This window comes from Sus scrofa, chromosome 16 (genome assembly GCF_000003025.6).
Source record: "Sus scrofa isolate TJ Tabasco breed Duroc chromosome 16, Sscrofa11.1, whole genome shotgun sequence".
NCBI lineage: Eukaryota > Metazoa > Chordata > Mammalia > Artiodactyla > Suidae > Sus > Sus scrofa.
This window is the reverse complement of record NC_010458.4, coordinates 19665155-19685145: the sequence shown is the minus strand read 5'-3', so window position 1 is coordinate 19685145 and position 19991 is coordinate 19665155. Positions and strand designations below refer to the sequence as shown.

The following is a 19991-nucleotide window of genomic DNA, read 5'->3' as shown; positions in this document are numbered from 1 at the left end:
AGAAGACTTTAGGAGCATCCTTTTGCTCATAGCAAAAGATGCTTTGGAGATATTTAGTTCTTTCTTTAGGTGTATAGCTCTAACTAGCTGTGGATCAAACTGAGAAACACTGGGCAGATCAATGAAACTGCCTGCAGCTGCCCAAAAAAGGAAAATACAAGCCACTAACCTAAGAAGATACGCATTATAGTTTAATAACAAAGATACTCCATTGTTTTTTAAAACTTGTTTCATCATTGGAGTTCCCATCATGGCTCAGCGGTTAATGAACCCAACTAGCATCCACGAGGATGTGGGTTTGATCCCTGGCCTCGCTCGGTGGGTTAAGGATCTGGCATTGCCATGAGCTGTGGTGTAGGCCCGTGGCTACAGCTCTGATTCAACCCCTAGCCTGGGAACCTCCATTATGCATCAGGGGCGGCCCTAAAAGATAAAAACACTTGTTTCATCACTGATTGTGTAGGATGCAAAATAGAAAGTGAACTAACTTGTACTATGGCCTAAATAAATAATTTCATTTTTATTTTGAGAAAAAAAACATTTTGAAATTCCACTTATGAGATGCCTGGATTATCCATACCAAAGCTGTCATCCCTTATTAGGTAAATTACCAAAAATGAACTTGGAATTCCAGCAAAAAATTAAAAAAAAAAAACTCTCTCTGAGACCTAGCATCTTTTCAAGGAACAAAATTATCGCAATAGAGATGAACACTTGAAATGCAATATCTACCCAATATTCCCCAATTTTCTGGATTGTGATATTTTGTTCATTTCATCCATGGAGATTTATTTGTCACATGTACAAAACTGATATTTCCTGAATGAATTAAAAAAGCTCATGTACATGCTTTCACGGTTCTTGTTCTCTGCTGGTTCTTCTCCACCACAAAATGAATGGTAAAAGGCAAGGAATATCCTACCAATTACTTAGCACTTAGCAGGCAATTGCATAGTTTGCTATTCCGTGTCTATAACTTCACAAGCCCATCTAACAGGACTGTAAAACAAAGGTATAGGAAAGCAGGCTAACCCAACAGCCCAGTGAGTTGTTTCAGACTGTAGTGGGCTCCTTACTCCAAACTGCTCTTCGACCTCATCCTACTTGCTGGAAAGTAGCTTCCTGGAAACAAGCCTTCCATCCCTCTGACCTCTTGTGCTTTCCTTGTCCCTCATTATTCATTGACCTACTGACCCCATGTGACAGAAGTGCTTCCCCTTTTAGAGAAAGTAGACATGTACAGCAGGACATTTGATTCATAGCCCTCCTTTCCTCTCATTAGATGGGAGCACAGAGGAGTGATAAAGCTGGAGGGGGAAATGCTTCAGTGAATTAAAAAATTTAGGTGTTCCCGTTGTGGCACAGCGGAAACGAATCTAACTAGGAACCATGAGGTTGCGGGTTCGATCCCTGGTCTCACTCAGTGGGTTAAGGATCCTGTGTTGCCATGAGCTGTGGTGTAGGTCGCAGACGAGGCTCGGATCTGGCGTTGCTGTGGCTCTGGCATAGGCCAGCGGTGACAGCTCCAATTGGACCCCTAGTCTGGGAACCTCCATATGCCCCGAGTGCGGGACTCAAAAGACAAAAGCCAAAAAAAAAAAAAAAAGTTTAGATGGAACAAAATGAGCTTTGGGAGAACCGATGTATTTAGAGTGTAGGTTTGAAGCCACCCTGAATATAGGATCCAGCCATATGGCTTATTTTATTGGAATAGCCAGTGCTGGGAAAACTATTATTCATGGAGATTTTTAGACCCATGTTTGTTTAGGATTTTTCCTAATTGTTGAACAGATGAACTTGTGGAATACTTCATGAAACTGGGTGGGACTAGACTGCAACAGCCTGGGGAGGCCCACTTGGAAAAAAAAAAGTCATTGGATTAAATTCTTTGTGGTTGTGTGGTGAGAACCTTGTAGACTGATTCTCTAACTCTTTTGTGAGTTTTATATTCAGGAAAGTGATCAGAATCTTTAATAACATCTCTTTTTAAAATTTATTTATTTTTTTCTTTTTAGGGCTGCACCCATGGCATATGGAAATTCCCAGGCTAGGGGTAGAATTGGAGCTGCAGCTGCTGGCCTACACCATAGCCCCAGCCACTCAGGATCCCAGCTGCATCTCTGACATACGCCACAGCTCATAGCAATGCTGGATCCCCAATCCACTGAGTGAGGCCAGGGATCAAACCCACATCTTCATGGATACCAGTCAGATTTGATTCCGCTGCATCACGATGGGAACTCCCTAAGTTCATAACATCTTAACATGTTAAAAGTAATACAAATAATCTCCAAATCCCCTAAGACTGTTTTCTGCAAGGGTTGCTAATGTTGATCAGGAGATTTTATTAAAGTTGGATATGAGCTTCCTTATCAGAAGGCTTGAATTTCACTAGCAGAGTAAAAGGTCATACTTTCCTGTGTTCAGATTTGGAGAGTTGAGCCGACATCTCTAGCTTGTAAGTGTCCGATAAGCAGTCGCCAGTGGAGAGCATTCTTGGGGGGACCTTGGAAGGCATCTTAGGGGTGATCCCAGAGACTTGGCTTATAACCAGACGCTTGTCAGCTTGCCTCTTTCCCAGGCATCCCCTTGCTGTGGAGGTCAGTTAAGCTCTCCAGGCCTTTCAAGGCTGTTTTATCTGGTCATCCCTGGCAGTGGGAGGTCAGGGAACAGACCAAGCGAGACATGGACAAAGGTCTGCGGAAGATCTAGTTTTGCCACAAAGCAGCTCTGTGACTTTTGACAAATCTCAAACTCTCACCTTCCTTACCTAGAAAAGGAAAATAAGCTAGGCAATGATAAAAACTGCAATTAAAATTTTCTGTCATTTATGCCAGAAAAAAAAATATAAATATATGCCAGGCACCTTGCTAAGTGATTTTCAAACTATATTCCATTCAAATCTACTCCCAGAACTATGATGACAACTCCATTCTACTCAGTGAAGCTGCACAAGTTTCAATAACTCACAGATCATTAAGTGGCAGAACTGGAATTCAATCTAAATCATCTGTCTTCAGATACCCTGCTCTTAATCATTGGACTCTCAAATTCTCCCCAGTATCTCTCATCTTGGAGGACTCATAACACTTCCAGAAAGCAATCCATTCCCTCTAAGCTTGCAGCCTTTGACAAAGCTTCCCTTAGGCTTCCCCTTTCATGCTTTCTCTTAAATTATGATGAAAAGGAAGAAGGAAGGTTTTCTTCTTTTGTGCTGTGGTTCTGTAGCAGGAGAAAGGCAGCTGGAAGCAAGATTTGCCCTCCTGACTCTGGACTCATAGAAAGGCAGTGCCAACGTGAAAGCTTTTAGCTTTCTCCCAAACGGAAGTTTTTGAATTAGCCACTCGACTCCCAGGGTTGTATATTTGAATCAAAGTCATGCCTAAATGTTTCCTGTGCTTTTTAGTTGAGAATTAGCTATCCCCCTCCAACTTCAAAGTCCCACTTTGTAATCAGATGCTTTCTGTCCAGAGGTGGCTCTCTGCGGGTTATTTCACCTTGGAGAAACTCCAGTTTTCTCCCTGTTTCACACCTGTCTCCTTGATGTTCTTGTGCTTTGTGTCTTCCCGCAGCTTTGGCATCCAGCACGATGGGAAGGAAAATGACTGTGAGCCGGTGGGCAGGCACCCGTACATCATGTCCCGCCAGCTCCAGTACAATCCCGCCCCCCTGACGTGGTCCAAGTGCAGCAAGGAATACATCACTCGCTTCCTGGAGTAAGTGACACACGTCTCAGGACAGCCTCCCTTGGGTGTCGGTAAACTGGAAGTCATTTGCGTTTTCCCTGAGGCTTGAAAAGTGGCAGTTCCTCTCACAGGTCATAGTATCAGGGTGCTAATAATAGGAGTGGGTTTCACTTCTGCTTTCTGACCCTGAGATCTAGGTGGGCTCTGCCTCCAGCCTCAGCCTGTGATTCTGTCTCCCCATCCCCATCCCACCCTGCCCTTTGGCTTGCTCCTGTCTTAAGGGGGCTCTTTATGATCCCATTGTGACTTACCTCCTGAGGACCAGCAAGAACAACCAGGACAAGTCAGAAGTAGTCTCTATACCCCACTGGGGGTAAGGTGATTTTTCATTTTACCACTGCTTGTATTTCCTAGATTATGTCTGAACAATGATGGGGAATGCGATTTGCATTTCCTTTTAGACAACTGTCACATTGGGCTGATAAAAACAAAGTTGTCTTGGAGGTTAGAGTAAACTAGAGGAATAGAAGTTTCTCTTGAAGGAAAGACTAGAGCTTTCATTTAGGAAGAAATCAGAAGCAACTGCTCTCATTTCTATTCATTTGTTTTCAGCCGAGGCTGGGGGTTCTGTCTTGATGACATTCCCAAAAAGAAAGGCTTGAAGTCCAAAGTCATCGCCCCTGGAGTGATCTATGATGTTCACCACCAATGCCAGCTGCAGTATGGCCCCAATGCCACCTTCTGCCAGGAAGTAGAGGTAAGTGTTGGGTATCTTGGTGCCTCTGGTGGGTGTGTGCAGGCTTGAGATCCAGCATGCTAAAGCAAGGGCCAGGGAAATATTTCGAAATCTGAAGATCCAGAAATGGAAACTTTCCGTTCATGGCGAGATGTCTGTAGCGCAGAAAGATTGAAGTTGGGGTCATTTATATTCCTTGACCCATCTCCTTGGTATCCTTTGCAACTGGTTGGTAGTGAAGAAAATCTATAGTGATTTTTCAAGAATCACAATGATTCACACCTGCAGACGCCATAGCAACCAACATAATCCCTAACGTTGCTCCTAAATTTTCCCTCTGGTTGAAGAGCACCATCAGATTCCATGGGAGGAATAAGATTCATTTCTAATTCATTCTTCTTCCTATTTTCAGCATTGAAATGATAAGTCAAGCCCTGACATTTAACCTCAGGGAATTTGTGGCTCTGTCCTGTCATCTTCATTCCCACAACTACATCTTGATTCAGTCTCTATTACCTCTCCTTACTATGGTAATTACCTCCTAACTAACCTTTCTCCCATTCACATTGTTGCTCAATTTATTTCAATGAAAGCCACCTAACTGTGGCTCAGCTCTGCTCTTAGGGTTGTCACTGACCGCAGGATAAGGTCCCCACTCCTTTGCATGGCATCCCTTTGTGATCTGGATCTTCCCTACTCTCTGAATTCATCCCTTTGGGTGTGAAAGTATCAGTGTTAACAACACATAAACATGGACAAAGCAAGTCTTGTTGACCCCTGCCAGAGTCTGTGCTTTGTACTGAATAGAGTGAAAAGGATGAACCCTAGAAATGAATAAGATAAATTCTCTGACTTTGAGGAACTCATGCTCTGTTGGGGGAGGCAGACAGAGAAATTTCAATACAGTGAGATAAGTACAGAAAGAAACATATAAAAAGAGCTTTGAAGAGGAAGTAACTGCTCAGATAGAACAAGCAAGACACCAGAGAGATAAAGTTATTGTGAACATCCCTCACCCTTGATTCTAACTGGTTAACTAATTGGTTATGCCCATTCTGCCTCCTAAATATCTCTAAAATCCACCAGTTCCTCAACAATTTCACTGGTCCCCTGATTGGTCTCCTTTCTAGGACTTTGATCACCTCCCCTCAACTCTGGTCCATTCCCCACACACATGACCTTTATGAAGGAAATCTGATTGTGTACCTTTCCTCTTAGAATATTGATAGCCTCCCCATTCCTTTACAATAGAATTCAAATTCTCTAAAATGGCTTAAAAGGAGCTTCAGGATTCATCTTCTCTCTTACTCTTTTACCTTATCTCTTAAATATTATTTTAACCCTCTACTCTCTAAGCTAGAATTCTAAGCATGTGTATGTTCCACTTTATCACTAATCTTAAGTATCCTAGAATCTCTCCTTCGTATTTTTCATCTCTTTATATCACTGTGTCTTGTGTAATTTCTTTCTCTTTGTCTTCCAACTCATATGTTCTCTTTCAGATGTGTCCAGCCCTTTGTTTAACCTGTCTATTGACTTTTTAATAACACTTATACTATTATTTCACTTAAAACAAAGCCTTTTGACTATTTTTAAATCTTCTCTGATTTTTTTTTTTTGTGATCTCTTGTTCCTAATTCTGACTCTCAGTATGATCTTTTATTTGTTTAATCATATGTGGCATATTTATTTTTCAATTATAGTTGCAAATTATAATGGACAATTCCAATGTCTGAGTCTGAATGGGTCTGTTTCTCCTATTTGGATTTCTTCTGACTCTCACTTATTATGTATTATTTTCCTTTTGTCTGTATTTGCAGTTATTGTGACCTCTTGGTTATGAAACTTTAGGTCAGGCTATTATTTAGGGCTTAAAAGGCTGGCACAGTCCTTCAAAGAGAACTTTCATGGCCATCCCTGGTTGGATGTTGTTTGACGAACTGCATGAGTGGCATCAGGACCAGTATGGACACAAACTCTCAGGGACGACATTTCATCACTCATTCTAAAGTCTAAACAGACAAGTTTCCTGGGTGTGTCCTAAGGTTTCTTTCAGTTCACCCGTTCCCTCAGGGGGTAGCCCTTTAGGGTTATAGCCTTATTGAAGAAACTTTAGCTAAGTGAGGAGAGACAATAAATCTTAAAGAGCTGTGGGTAATTGAATTTTTTTAGATAGGGATAATAAATTAGATGCATAAAGAAGAGTTGTTTATGAGAAAAAGAAAAAAGGCACTATAGGATATATGTAAAGTAGATATAGATGTACAGCCTCTAGAAATGAAAAATATCATTGACTTTAAATTCAGTGGATGTAATAATAGCAAACTTGACACAGCTGAAGAGAAAATCAATCAGTTGAAGTTTAAAGCTGAGAAAGTTACTTCTCATCCTACTTGAGTGTTTCTCAGAGTTGTGTGATAGAGCAGAGGCTGGCCTTTTCCTGATAGAAAGCTAGGCCTTTTTATATAAAAGAAAATTAAGAACCCAAAAATATGAAAGTAAAGTCAAATCATGAAGGACAGACTAGGAAGGCCATCAACAACAATTATGAGTTGCAAAAGAGAATAGAAGTAATCAAGGAGAGGCAAGATTTAAAGAGATAAATATTAAGAAATTTCTAAAATAGTTTAAAGATATGAAATCCTATGATGAAAGAACGTATTGAATCTAGAGTACAATAAGTAGTTGGAATGTTGGAAGATGCATAGATAGAAGAAAGATTAAAAGGAGAATGGAAGCAGCTGAGCCATTTCAGATGACAGGTAAGAACTTTGTCAACCTTCCCTTGTTCCTACTGCAGAAGGCAAAATGAGAAAGAATATCCAGTTCACTCCCTGGCAGCTAAAACAAACTAGCTACTTTGAGTAATAAGTAAATAAGCTGAGATTTTTCTTTCTTTTTTTTTTTTTTTTTTTTGCCTTTTCTAGGGCTGCACCTGAAGCATCTGGAGGTTCCCAATTTAGGGCCTACGCCACAGCCACAGCAACACCAGATCTGAGCATGTCTGTGACCTACACCACAGCTCATGGCAACGCTGGATCCTCAACCCACTGAGCAAGGCCAGGGATCGAACCTGCAACCTCATGGTTCCTAGTCAGATTTGTTAACCACTGCACCACGACGGGAACTCTGAGATTTTTCTAGATGGAATGGTTTCCCTTTCCTCAGTGAGCAGGCTCAAGTTAACTACCCTGTTGTTTATAAGCAGTCTGGATTTGTCTTTGATGCCTAGTGTCAGAAGTTGTCTTGCCAAAGGAGTACTGGGTATTGGGCCACCCATGTAGAAATGCAACTCTTGGGAAGTACGTCTTATCTCCCATCCTTACACTGCTCAGTATGGACTACAGACCACTTTTATGACTGAGACAAACTGCAAGTTAAGTGTGAACTGAGATTTCTTGAGTGATTACTTCCCATGGCTCTTTCTCACCACAACAGCAGCATTTATTGTGGGTATGTGGGTGAGTGTGTGAATATTTCACCATAACCATAGATATGTTTTTGTGCAAGTTCTGCAAATACAAAAAAGTACGGTTCCATATTTGTCTTTCCAGAATGTTTGCCAGACACTATGGTGCTCAGTGAAAGGCTTTTGTCGCTCCAAGCTGGACGCTGCTGCAGATGGGACACGATGTGGTGAGAAGAAGGTGATGTGTCAGTGATGTGTCAGGCTGAGGAAGGAAGGTGGCAGGTGGTGGGCTTAGTGTTGTTGGGAAGAGCCTGGGAGAAGGTGCTGGAGAGCAGCTACCTCTGGGTGAATGGAGATCATCACACAGTGAGTCCTGCCAAAGAGAAGGATTCCACTTCCACTCCTTTTGAGCCTTCACTGGAAACAAGTAGTTAAGAAGAGTGGCCCCATTCCACACCTGACTTGTAAAACATCTAGTCTGTCTTTCCCTGATGAACTTCTGTGGAGTCTGTGGGCAGTAACTTCTGCCAAGCTTATTATTAACCTTCATTTTCACCTTTTTTTTCCCCTCCATATTGGAGACTGGGAAGGACAAGCCAGTGGCATCTTCTTTCCAAAGATGCCAAATTTAGACCACTTGTTATCTTCTTTCTCATCATCTGATCTGACTGTATTTCTTAAGTCCTGCCCACCTTACTAAACAGGAAAACCAGATACTCAAGAACTCAGAGAGGTTAGATATCCTACAGACTGCCTGGGAACTGGGTGACATGAGCTGCTCAACAAGACCATTTGGGTTTGTTGTGGGCCTAGGATTTAGGTGTTTAGTGGACATTTTTATTGCAGCTTGGGTGTGGCATGATCCATCATGAAGATTCTAGAACTTGATCAAAATACACAGTGATCAGAAATGAGGAAGAGGAGGCCGGAAGAAGAAACATACCCAATCCTCCAATAAATGTGGCCATTCCTAACAACAAACTTGCCTGTCTAGTTTCCCTTTTTGTATGTTTGCTGTCCTAAATTGATAGTTATTGAAGCATTCTTTTGAAGAGGGAGAGAGCAGATTTTTTCCTGAACCACCAGAACTGGAAATAATAGGCAGAGTTACAGGAAAGCAGAAATTTGACTTAATATTAGAAGAACGTCAACATCTTAACAACTTGTGTTTTGTGTTTTTTTGAGTGGACTTTTTGCGGGAGGATGAGTTATTTGTTGCAAACATTCAATACCCATAGAGGCTATAAAGATGTGTTATCACAGTGCCAGTCTGCAAAATGTTTATTATGGTCAGCAACAAGCTAACAAGCTTGTACCGGAAAGTAAATCAGTTACGTTACTGAACAACTAAGCATAGTCAGCTGATATGCTTTTCATAGTAAGACCTTTCCAGTGAAGGAAGTGGTGTGTTGATGTGCATTCTGGCATGTAATCCAGTCAGTCGCACTTTAAGTAGCACTCCTGCATTCACTGCAACTAGGCACTGTAAATTTATCTTTAATTTATGAAATCCTCTATTTTTAAAACCCAACACTCTCAGAAATTCTTTTATGAGGCTCTCTTTGTTTGTAATATCTATTGTGTGAGTGTAGGAGGCCTGCTTGCTCAGGGAGGACTAGGTTTGGACTGCTAGGGTTGCTGACTCAGCTTGCTGTTGGAACCTTCTTGACACATGCATCTCCTGCCTCTTCCCTTTCCAGTGGTGCATGGCTGGCAAGTGTATCACAGTAGGCAAGAAACCAGAGAGCATTCCCGGAGGCTGGGGCCGCTGGTCACCTTGGTCCCACTGTACCAGGACCTGTGGGGCTGGAGCCCAGAGTGCAGAGAGGCTCTGTAACAACCCGGAGTAAGTCCAGCCAAAGATGTTTCTCTTCCTTCCTTGAACACTGGGAGACCAGTCATGGATGGCATGACGTCAGTGACCCCAAGCCTAGTTAGGGAAACTAAGTGGGTTCCTCAAAGACAAAGGGAGCTAGAAGAAGAGTCACAGAGCATGACAAAAAAAAGCAGTTCTTTTTTGCTTGGTGCTGGATTCTTATTGGAACTTGGATGAGTAAGCTGATTCCATCATTTGGAGAAATAAGCAAAAATTTTTAAGTACAATCTATCTGAAAACCTCTAGGAGATTATGCAGTTAAATCCTTCTCAATAACCCCATTCTATCAGTGGGGATTAGTTAGCACTGATGAGCTTATAGCTTTCTTTTCATCACAATGAATGTATAATTCTATAAAAATATTTTTCTTCCCTTAGGTAACTAATCAAATAACTGGGCACATTTTTTGAGGATAATTATTTCTAATGTCTTGGATAAGGATTTTGTAAACCTCAGAGTTCCATATTAGCCATTAAGTATTCCACAGACATTATTTCACAAGTGACTTTCAATTTTTTAATCAGATTGCTTAATTTGTCCATATTTTAAGTTTGTGTAATATTATATATAAATTAAATTTATGTTTCCTTGATTTCAAAATACATATATCACATTCTTAATTTCATTATTTCCTGGTACACTAGCTCCCAAGTATAATGAAAGTATGCATGTGATGACTCCTGTAGTAGGAAATGTATTAAGCTTCTTTTACCTAGATTTACGTTAGTCAGCATTGAAGGGAAGGGGTTATATCTTTTAAAGGCCAAGTGATAAATAAGATTACAATTCCCTCAGTATCTCAGTTCCAAATTTTACTTCTCTTTTTTATTAATAAATATATTCCATATGTGCATGTATACATATATATGCAATATAAACTATATATATGTATATAAACTATGTGTGTATATATATATAATTTCTCATAAGGATTAATAAGTTAATATCTATGAAGAGTTTAACACAATATCTACTACATAAAATTATTAGTAAATGTAGTTATTATTATATCTTTTTCATTTCCTGTACATAGAGTAAGTATACATTTGAGGATTTGGGACAAAATTGTTTTAAAATCTTATCCTTTGGTTTAAATGCAAGTGTCCCATGACTTCAAAAATTCAAAACCAGAAATTACTTATAGAATATTTTCACAGAAAATCCTTATTTTATGGTTTGTTTCCATGTGATCAGAAGAGTAATTTCCATTTTAGAGATTAGGAAATAAAGGATATTTGCTCTGGCACCTACTGGCCGTGTTGTGTATCAGTCGCTGCCATAGCTTTCCTGGGAGGATGGCCAGTGACCCATGATTATCAGAAAAGGATATCATTTCACTTCAGGGAGACATGGTCCTAACTCCTTCTTAGAGGCCACAGTTTTTCAGAGTGTCCTTAGGTGAGTGACCATGTCTGATCTCAATAGCTGGTTTGCTTAAGTTCATTGAGAACAATGACAATGGAAACATGGTCACAGATTCCATTCTATGATTCATGTTAGTGTATGACCAACTAACCCTAAGACTGTATCCCTAGAGAAATCCCAAAGGGCTCTTGGATGGAAATGAATGGAAAAGGTGCCAAGTCAGAGCATGTCACTGCATCCTCACCAATAGGAAACCAGCAAAACCTCAACTATCAAGGACAATTCTTAGTACTTCTTACATGGAGTCAATGACTGTGAACTGCCTTGGTCAAAGAATTATCTTTGGGAGTGATACATGCAGGAAGTGCTTATAGTAGGATAATGAAGTGTCATTTAAGAGAAAGAGATTACTTCTGGCAGTAATTCTGGAAGGATTCATGATGGAGATGATATAGCATTTATTTGGTCCTTAAAGCATGGGCAGTAAGTAGATGTTTAGAGACTTAAGAGAAGAGAAATCTATCTGGAGGCACAGAAAAAGAAAAATAGTAAATGTGAGCTTGTAGTACTGTGGCGATATGCAAGTGAAGGGAATATGGAAGAAAAGTTGTTTAGGTGAGATAAGTCAGGATCATGAGGGCCTTGAATGCCAAGCTCAAGAGGCTGGGCTTGGTTCTTTGGCCATTGGGTACCATTAAAGGTTTTTTAACAGGAAACCAAGACAATTAAGGAAGTCATAAAAATTAGTCAGGGAGTCATGTGTACAGTAGGTCAAATGAGGAAAAAGAAGGGAGACAGAAAAGAGATAAAGGGTGAACTAGTTTGGTGATTGTGGGAATGAAGAAGTGGAAATAAATATAAAGACACAACTCATGCCCAGACAACTGATGGATGTGTGGTCAAAGGAAGGGGTCAAACTATTTCAAAATAGGCAACTATACACTTGGGACTGAATGTTTGTGGAAACACAACAACAAAGTGTGAAATTTGAAGAATTTATTCAAAAGGTGTGTTTGGCAAGGAAAGGGTATGGTCAGATGCCAGAAAGTTTTTAAAGGAAGGTGCTGGCCTTTAAGGAAATTGAAATACAGCCTGTGTGTTTTATGCGTAGACCAAAGTTTGGAGGGAAGTACTGCACTGGAGAGAGAAAACGCTATCGCCTGTGCAACGTCCACCCCTGTCGCCCGGATACACCAACATTTCGGCAGATGCAGTGCAGTGAGTTTGACACCGTCCCCTATAAGAATGAATTCTACCGCTGGTTTCCAGTTTTTAATCCAGGTAAGGAGCTGTAACAGGATGTTCCAGATCCAGGGCCACTGACACTAGCAGAAAGCATTGATAGGCCAGAGTATCTGTGATGTCCTGCAAAGTGCAGCAAAAAGAGAATCGTACCACCAGGAGTTTTATATTTTAGGAGGTGGAGACACTGACCTAGTTAAGTTGATCAGTAAGTGTTGAAGGCTCTGTGCTGAGCCTTGTGGCAGATAAAAGTGAAGTTTATCAAACATGACATTTACTTCACAACAGCTGAGGTGCAACTAAGCAATAAGTGGTGCTTGTAGGAATTCAGGAATGAATCAGTGATGAAAGTGAGTGTTGAGCGTGTGGAGCGGAATGTAATTCTAGCAGAAATTCAGAAAAGAAGGATGCTGTGGGTTTGGACTCATTTCAAAGAAGGCTTCCAAGGAAGTAGTTGATAATTCTTAAGTATGAGTAGACCTTCTACTGGAAGAAGGGAAGGGGGAAGCCATTGAAAATAGAGTCAGCAATTCCAAGTGAGAGGAGAGAAGCACGGGGAAAGACAAGACGGTAGAAAATGAATGAGATGTGAAACTTCATCAGAAGTGAGTGAGAACCAGCTCGGGGCCAGAAATCAACATTTTGTATGTGTAGGACAGTATTAAAAGGGTGAAAAGTAAAATCAAGCAACAAATGGATGCACATCAGGGGATGGGGGCATAATAGAGTTGGAGAATGGAACTGCAGCCTTGGCAGTGCTTCCCCTGAATCAGCACCAGGGACACACTTTCTCCTGAAAATGAGGGTGAATCATTAACTGTTAGCTATAGATTAGCATTAGGAAGTATCTGTGATTGAGTTCTCTTATGTCACAGTAGGTTAAGGATCCACCTTAATTCAGGTCGCTGATGTGGTCCAGATTCAATCCCCAACCTAGAAGCTTAACACATGCCACAAGTGTGGCAAATAACTAACGAACTAAATAACTAAATAAATAAATAAATAAGGTATCTGTGCTATTTGTTGTTATTCGAATACAGAATGAAAGAAAAGATTTTTCTGAGTTAAAGATACTGGAGACAAAGTAGTAAAAAGTAACCCTCATTGTGATTTTTCAGTTTTTGAAATCCAGTGTGATAGAACACAAGAGGACTCATAGAAGTCAGCCAATAAATGAAAATTACATGTTTGGACTGTTAGAAAAATGATATAGTCAATTGCTTTTGAAAGAAAGACTCTCTGGTGTTTTTCCCACTTTGTGTCTCCAAAACACCCTGATGGCTGTTGGTTGTCATGGGCAACATCTCTTCCTTGTTCCCCATTGTTTAGCATCATTCATGTTCTAGCGGAGGGAGTCATTTGGGTTTTGGTGGAATTTCACTTCCTGATCCAAGCACTTGAATACAGGAAAACTTATATATATATATACTTCTGTGTATGCCAAAAAAAAAAAATTCACATAGTGATGAAAATTATATCTAGTTAATATTACTTATATCTATATTTTGGACATTCTATTTTGTTGGAACTAGTTGAGTCAGTAGTACTACAGACCCTGAATAAGCACCCTTTCAGAACTAAAATGGCATAGCTGCCCCCATGTTGTGATGGTTGCTTAGTTTGGGGGTCCCCACTCATGCTAGATTCAAGGTTGGCTTTGTGTCTGCTACCCTCTGACAATTCAAATAGCTGGATTTAGAATAAAAAGATTTGGTTCAGTCTGGCTTTTCACTGATTTGCAAGCATGTATCATGTGCCTACTTTTTGCACAGCATCATGATAGGTGTTAAAGAAATGAGAGTTACAAAAATAGACACAGATTTCTCTTGTGTTGGAGTGGTTGCTGTGCCTCTGTTACTGATACTGAAGCTATATAAACCTCAAATGTGAGGGAATTAGGCTGAGTGCCATCTGCTTAACTCCTGTCTGCCTGCGCTGTAAGCCTCCATCCTCCATCCAGTCGTTTTCTTACAAGCTCTTTGCTATCATTTGAGTATAGTGACTTACCTGCTAACCCAAGTTGCTGCCTCCTTGACCAACACACAGATGTTTTTCCCCCATCAAACTCCATCCTACAGAGTTGCTCTTTGCTTTGTTGGTGGGCACCCCTGGTGATGACAATGTGACATTCATGTCCACAGCTATGTATGGAGCACTTAACCTGTGCCAGGCATTGAGTACTTTACACCCCCCCCCCAAGCTTCCCTCAGAAGCCACCAGAGGATGAACCAAAGGTACAGCACAATGTCCCATCCATTCATGGGACAGTGTTAAGTGTCTTAGTAAGTGGCCTTTGGTAGATTTGCCAAGTAGCCAATGACAGAAGATCCTAGATTCAAATATTTGGAATTTCTCCATCAAACTCCATCAAACCTTGTGGTTTTCAAACTGCTCCGTGGGGTCTCAGGCCTCCAAAAATGTTTGAATCTAATTTCATTTTCAAAAAATAATTTAAGCTGTTTTTAAAGTGTACTAAAGAACAATGCTTACACCCAAAAATACTATATATCAGGTTTTACCATATCAAAAGCCACCAATGCATTAACATAACGTTATACATAAGGTTTTCTGCAGGCCTTAGCATAAAAGTTTCCCATCAACACAATTTAACTGAGAAATATCCTGAGATTGCAGGTCAAACTGTTCTAAACTGTTTTCATTTGCAGATATTTGCATGAGTCCAGATTTTGTTATACTGTGCAACAACAACAACAACAACAAAAAACCATAGTAAAAAACAGGTGGTGGAGCCAATATGTCTGTACCTGCTGCCCATAGCTTGATTTCAAAATTTTCTGTTCATCTTAGTATTCTCCTTGGATCCCATTGACTAATTTTTAACCACAATGTACTTGAACTTACAAAATTTATGCTTATTAAAAGCCTGATTTTACCTTGCTTTATTTGCAAAATCTTGTTTGAAAAAAGAAAAATAATTCTTCTGCTTAAAGGGTTTGAAAAGTACTAATCTAGGTCACCTCACTTTCCAATATCAGCATTTTCTTTACCAGCACTCCTGGGCAGAAAAAAAAATATCCAAACTCCACTTGCTCACATTCACAGAAGCACCAGTGTGAAGAGCTGTGGCTATGTATTTTCTCACTTACTCCCATCCCCATCCTTCAGAGACAAAGGAACTTAGCACCTGGGAGGACAGGAACTTACTCAAGGATATAGTGTCTTGTATAATGGAGCTGGAATTGAAGCATAAAGTCTGTTTGTTTAAGAAGCTGAGATATTTATACCACCTTATGTGGATTCCCAGGGACTTGAGTAGCCACTGTTAATAGAAATGTGTTTATATCTTGCACCTTCTATTAGGAAATGACCAAATCCTGGTCTTGATACCATCACTGTCCTAGATGCTCTCTTCCTTTTAGATATTTTTTGGTCTCAGAACACCCAATTAACCCTTCACTTAAGCTGATTTTTTTGTTGTTGTTGCTTCTAAATATTTCAGCCCTGTCGATGCTTAATGCCTGTGAGACTTCCAGCAAATGTGGAGGGTCCTTCAGGAGCATCTTTAAGGAACTGTTACAGTTGCGTTCCCTAGGAACAGACTCTGAGACAGACACTAGATGCAGGAAGTTCAACCGGTGCAGGAGGAGAGGGAGGAAGAGGGATTGGGCAGGGGGCAAAAGCTGGCTTCAGTGTGGTTTCAGTAGAGGTCTTTTCCGACCCTACGGGGAGCTCTGCAGCTGGAAGGACCTTCAGAGCTGCCACAGATGAAGTGGGGAAGCCGGTCCTTAAGCCCGGCATGGACTGGACATTGGTTGTGGTCTTCCCCAGGAAGATGTGAGTATCCTTGGTTAAGGATGCTCTCTAAGGCCAAGGTGACCATTGAGGCCCAACACTGGCAGCATTCCCAGGGCCTGGACACCTGAGGGGACCTGGGTGGTGTGCATAGAGTTTATTATGAGAATACTTGGGATTTAGATAAACGGCCTTTAAACAGAAGGTCATTGTGGAGAGCAACCTGGGAGATCTTTAAGCCAGAAAACTTTCATTTCACAGACAATCCTCTGTGACTTTAAGAGGGAAAATAATGGAATAATAAGGACGTTTGCAGATACTCCAAAGCCATTCAGGCCCACTCCCCCCTGACTTTCCTCTAAAACAGAAGAGGGAAAATGCAGGAGTCCAGCTCCAGCAGCCAGGGATGTTCCTGAGGGATGGACGGTGTCGGCAGCAAGAACACGGAGACAGCCTCTTTGTCTCTTTTTCAGAGAGCTGGACTGCTCGTTTATTAATTGAATCAACCATGCTTATATACAATTTTTACTTACCTTTGGCACACGTCATGCGTTATACATCTGGTGATATTTTTTAACTTTCCACTCCGTCAGATGTTACCTTATGACCCAGCACATGACCAGGTACATTTGGGAACACAAACAATGTTCTTTTTTGTACTTTCCACTTGACTTTTCAGAATTAAATGCATTCATGTTAATGATCTAACTTTGTAGCAAAAGCATGAACCTATTAACTTTATAATTAAAAGTATTTCTATGTGTCTAAAACCTAAGACCAAACTGTATTCTACTAAAGGTTAATCATATATATCAAAGGTTATTTTTATTCTTATAAAACTATAAACCACAGCATTGACACTTCTTAGGGTTGGGCCAGTAGGCCTGGCATAGCAATAAGCAATTGACTGAAAGTAGGTAATTTTCTGACCTGTATACAATTACCTGGTGCAAACTGCACAAGTTTTTCTGTAACTAAAGCCCAATATATACCCTATTCATCAGCTAGTCCCTAGCAAAGAAAAGAGCTACCTGCTGGAGCACGGAGAGACCTGTGCCTCAAGCCTCTCTTTTGTCTCCAGGGTTTTCCACAAGTTAAACAGTAACAGTCTAATAGGGTCTGTATAAAAACAAGGAGGAAACTCAGAAGTGAATGATAATCATAGAACAAGGGGGAATAGTAGGAATCTGTGGGTAAACACTAAGCCCTGACATTTACCCTCCCTGGGGTCTTTTTTCGGGGAACTTTATTTGACAGCAATTTCCCAGCTCTTGCAGTTTTTATTAACAGCATAAGCAGGCAGAGAAGAAGAAGCAGGACCATCACTTTCCCAGACATGCTGTGCAGTCTGGGGTCCTCAGTCTCCTGGACTTTGTCAGCAGGCAGACCTTCACGAACGGCTCCCAGCAGGAAAACTAGAAGACTCACTAACCTGTATTCCTGGGCACCCCAATTCTGACCAAAGGGATAAAGATGGCAGCCCCACTGGGTCAGGCTTCTGGGAGGGAGGGATTTTAATTGGCACTGACCCAGCCGCCCTCAGCCGCCTGCCTTCCTGCCTTTCTCCCTCCCCCTTTGGGTGCCTGGGGTCCAGTTGGCTTTCTTACCGCATCCATGCTGAGATAAGCTGCTGGATTTCTTGTCATGTGGGAAAAAATAAATTCCTGTCATTTACAAGGAAGCAACATTTTTTGTTTGCTACTTGCAGCAAAACCCATTACTAATAATAAACTTATGTCAGTATTTGCTCTGTACAGGTGCAACTCAACACTTTATATGCATTTCTCTATCTCCACAAGAAAACTTTATATGGAAATTTAAGTTTTTGACCTAGTTCTTATGGATATTCCAATAGATTTAGAGATTTAAATAACTTCTTAAACTCAGACTATATAATAGTACCAAAAGTTAGCCCAGGCCTGACTCTACAGCCTAAATATTAACCACTAAAACAGAGACTGGGATGAGCCCATTACCTTATGAACAATGCATTAAATTTTGAATTTTACCTAAGATGATTATCATGTTTTTTAAAAATAGATGATTTTATGGCCAGGAAGGTCTGGTGGGAAAAGAGCCTCAATGACTTATCATATTATGATGAAGGCTAGGTTAATTAAACTTATCTATCTTGCCTTTGAAAATTGATTTTTTTAAGTGTTATGACAAAATTATTACCTTTCATAAACAATTTAAATTGCAATTCCAAATTTAGTGTCACTGTTCTTAACCATTTTAACTAAAACGACATAAACATATAGTAAATAGCAAACATTACTACATTTAGCCTTGTGTAAAACTTCGACAAAGTGGGTTTAATTCATTTTTATTTTTGTCCTTTTTTTTTTTGGTCTTTTTAGGGCCACACCCACAGCATATGGAGGTTCCCAGGCTAGAAGTCTAATCAGAGCTATAGCTGCCGGCCTACGCCACAGCCAAAGCAACGCCAGATGGGAGCCACATCTGCCACCTACACCACAGCTCATGGCAACGCCAGATCCTTAACCCACTCAGCAAGGGCAGGGATCAAACCCATAACCTCATGGTTCCTAGTCAGATTTGCTTCTGCTGCACCACGATGGGAACTCCATTTATTATTTTTTTTTTTTTTTGTCTTTTTGGCATTTTTTGGGCCGCTCTCGCGGCATGTGGAGGTTCCCAGGCTAGGGGTCTAATCAGAGCTGTAGCCACCAGCCTAAGCCAGAGCCACAGCAACACAGGATCCGAGCCATGTCTGCAACCTACACCACAGCTCATGGCAATGCCAGATCATGGCACTGAGCAAGGGCACTAACCCACTGAGCAAGGGCAGGGATCGAACCCGCAACCTCATGGTTCTAGTCGATTCGTTAACCACTGCGCCACGACGGGAACTCCCATTTAATTCATTTTTAGCAATTAATTCTATACCTGTTTTTCATACCTTTCTGTGGTTATCGTAGAATATATTTAATTTCTTATTTTTAAATAATATGTATTTTGATATATTTGGAGATTGTAATATTACCTTACCAGAAAGTTAAAAGTATACCATTTTAGACCAAAGGTACAGAATTTTGGTAATTACTTGACTGATTTTTGGTTGGAGTTTTTGTGAGGGCTTTGTTTTTGCTTTTTTCCTCTCAAGCTGAGCTGAGCCTAGTCTTTAAACTGAGCTTCTTTTTCGTTTTTTTTTTTTTTAATAAATATTACTTGTTAAAACAATACACCATTTTAAGTTATGCCTTTTGCTCAAGGTTTAGTATTTCTTAGAATCTGTCAAGGAACTGCTCACATGCACATCACAGATCTCTTCTGTTCATGCAGGTGCTCCACCGTCCCATGGGACTTCACTTACAAGACACAAGTTCAAATGTAAAATTATTAAGTTTTAAGACAGTGACAACAGAGCATTAACCAAGTGTGAGGCCCTGGGTGCCTGCACAGGACTCAGATCCATGGGGCCCTACCCATAAATGGATTTTAGAAACTAGAGTGTTTTTGTTTTGTTTTTCTTTTTTTGGCCACCCTGTGGCATGTGGAGTTCCTGGGCCAGGGATCAGATCGTAGCTGCAGTTGTGACCTATGCTACAGTGCAGCAATGACAGACCCTTGACCCACTGTGCCGGGTATTGAACCTATGTGCCAGCGCTCCAGAGATGTGGGTGATCCCATTGTGTCACAGTAGAAGGTTCACAGGCTGAAGTTCTTTCTTTAAATGGTGAAACTAAAATTGCAATCTACTCACAAAACATGAAATGCTTCAAAACTTTTCCTTGACCTAAGCAATAATTGGTATCCTTCTTAGCAATTTTAGCTTTTGCTTCTTTCGATCAGTTAAGATCATTATCCAAAAATGCTGCCCTATTCCAGCAGAATTGAAAATGCAGCCTTTGATTCAGTGAATTCATTCAGTTACCTAAGCTTCCTTTGAGAGGATTACAG

The 19991-nt window shown here is 40.7% G+C and overlaps 1 protein-coding gene across 1 annotated transcript in view; it reads left to right on the top strand.

Moving 5' to 3' along the window:
• ADAMTS12 (ADAM metallopeptidase with thrombospondin type 1 motif 12) overlaps window positions 1–19991 on the top strand; it is a 373778-nt gene that overhangs the window by 235635 nt on the left and 118152 nt on the right. Inside the window, 5 exon segments of the mRNA XM_021076980.1 lie at window positions 3573–3716; window positions 4299–4443; window positions 7977–8069; window positions 9532–9677; window positions 12184–12353. Coding sequence (XP_020932639.1) covers window positions 3573–3716; window positions 4299–4443; window positions 7977–8069; window positions 9532–9677; window positions 12184–12353 — 698 coding nt within the window.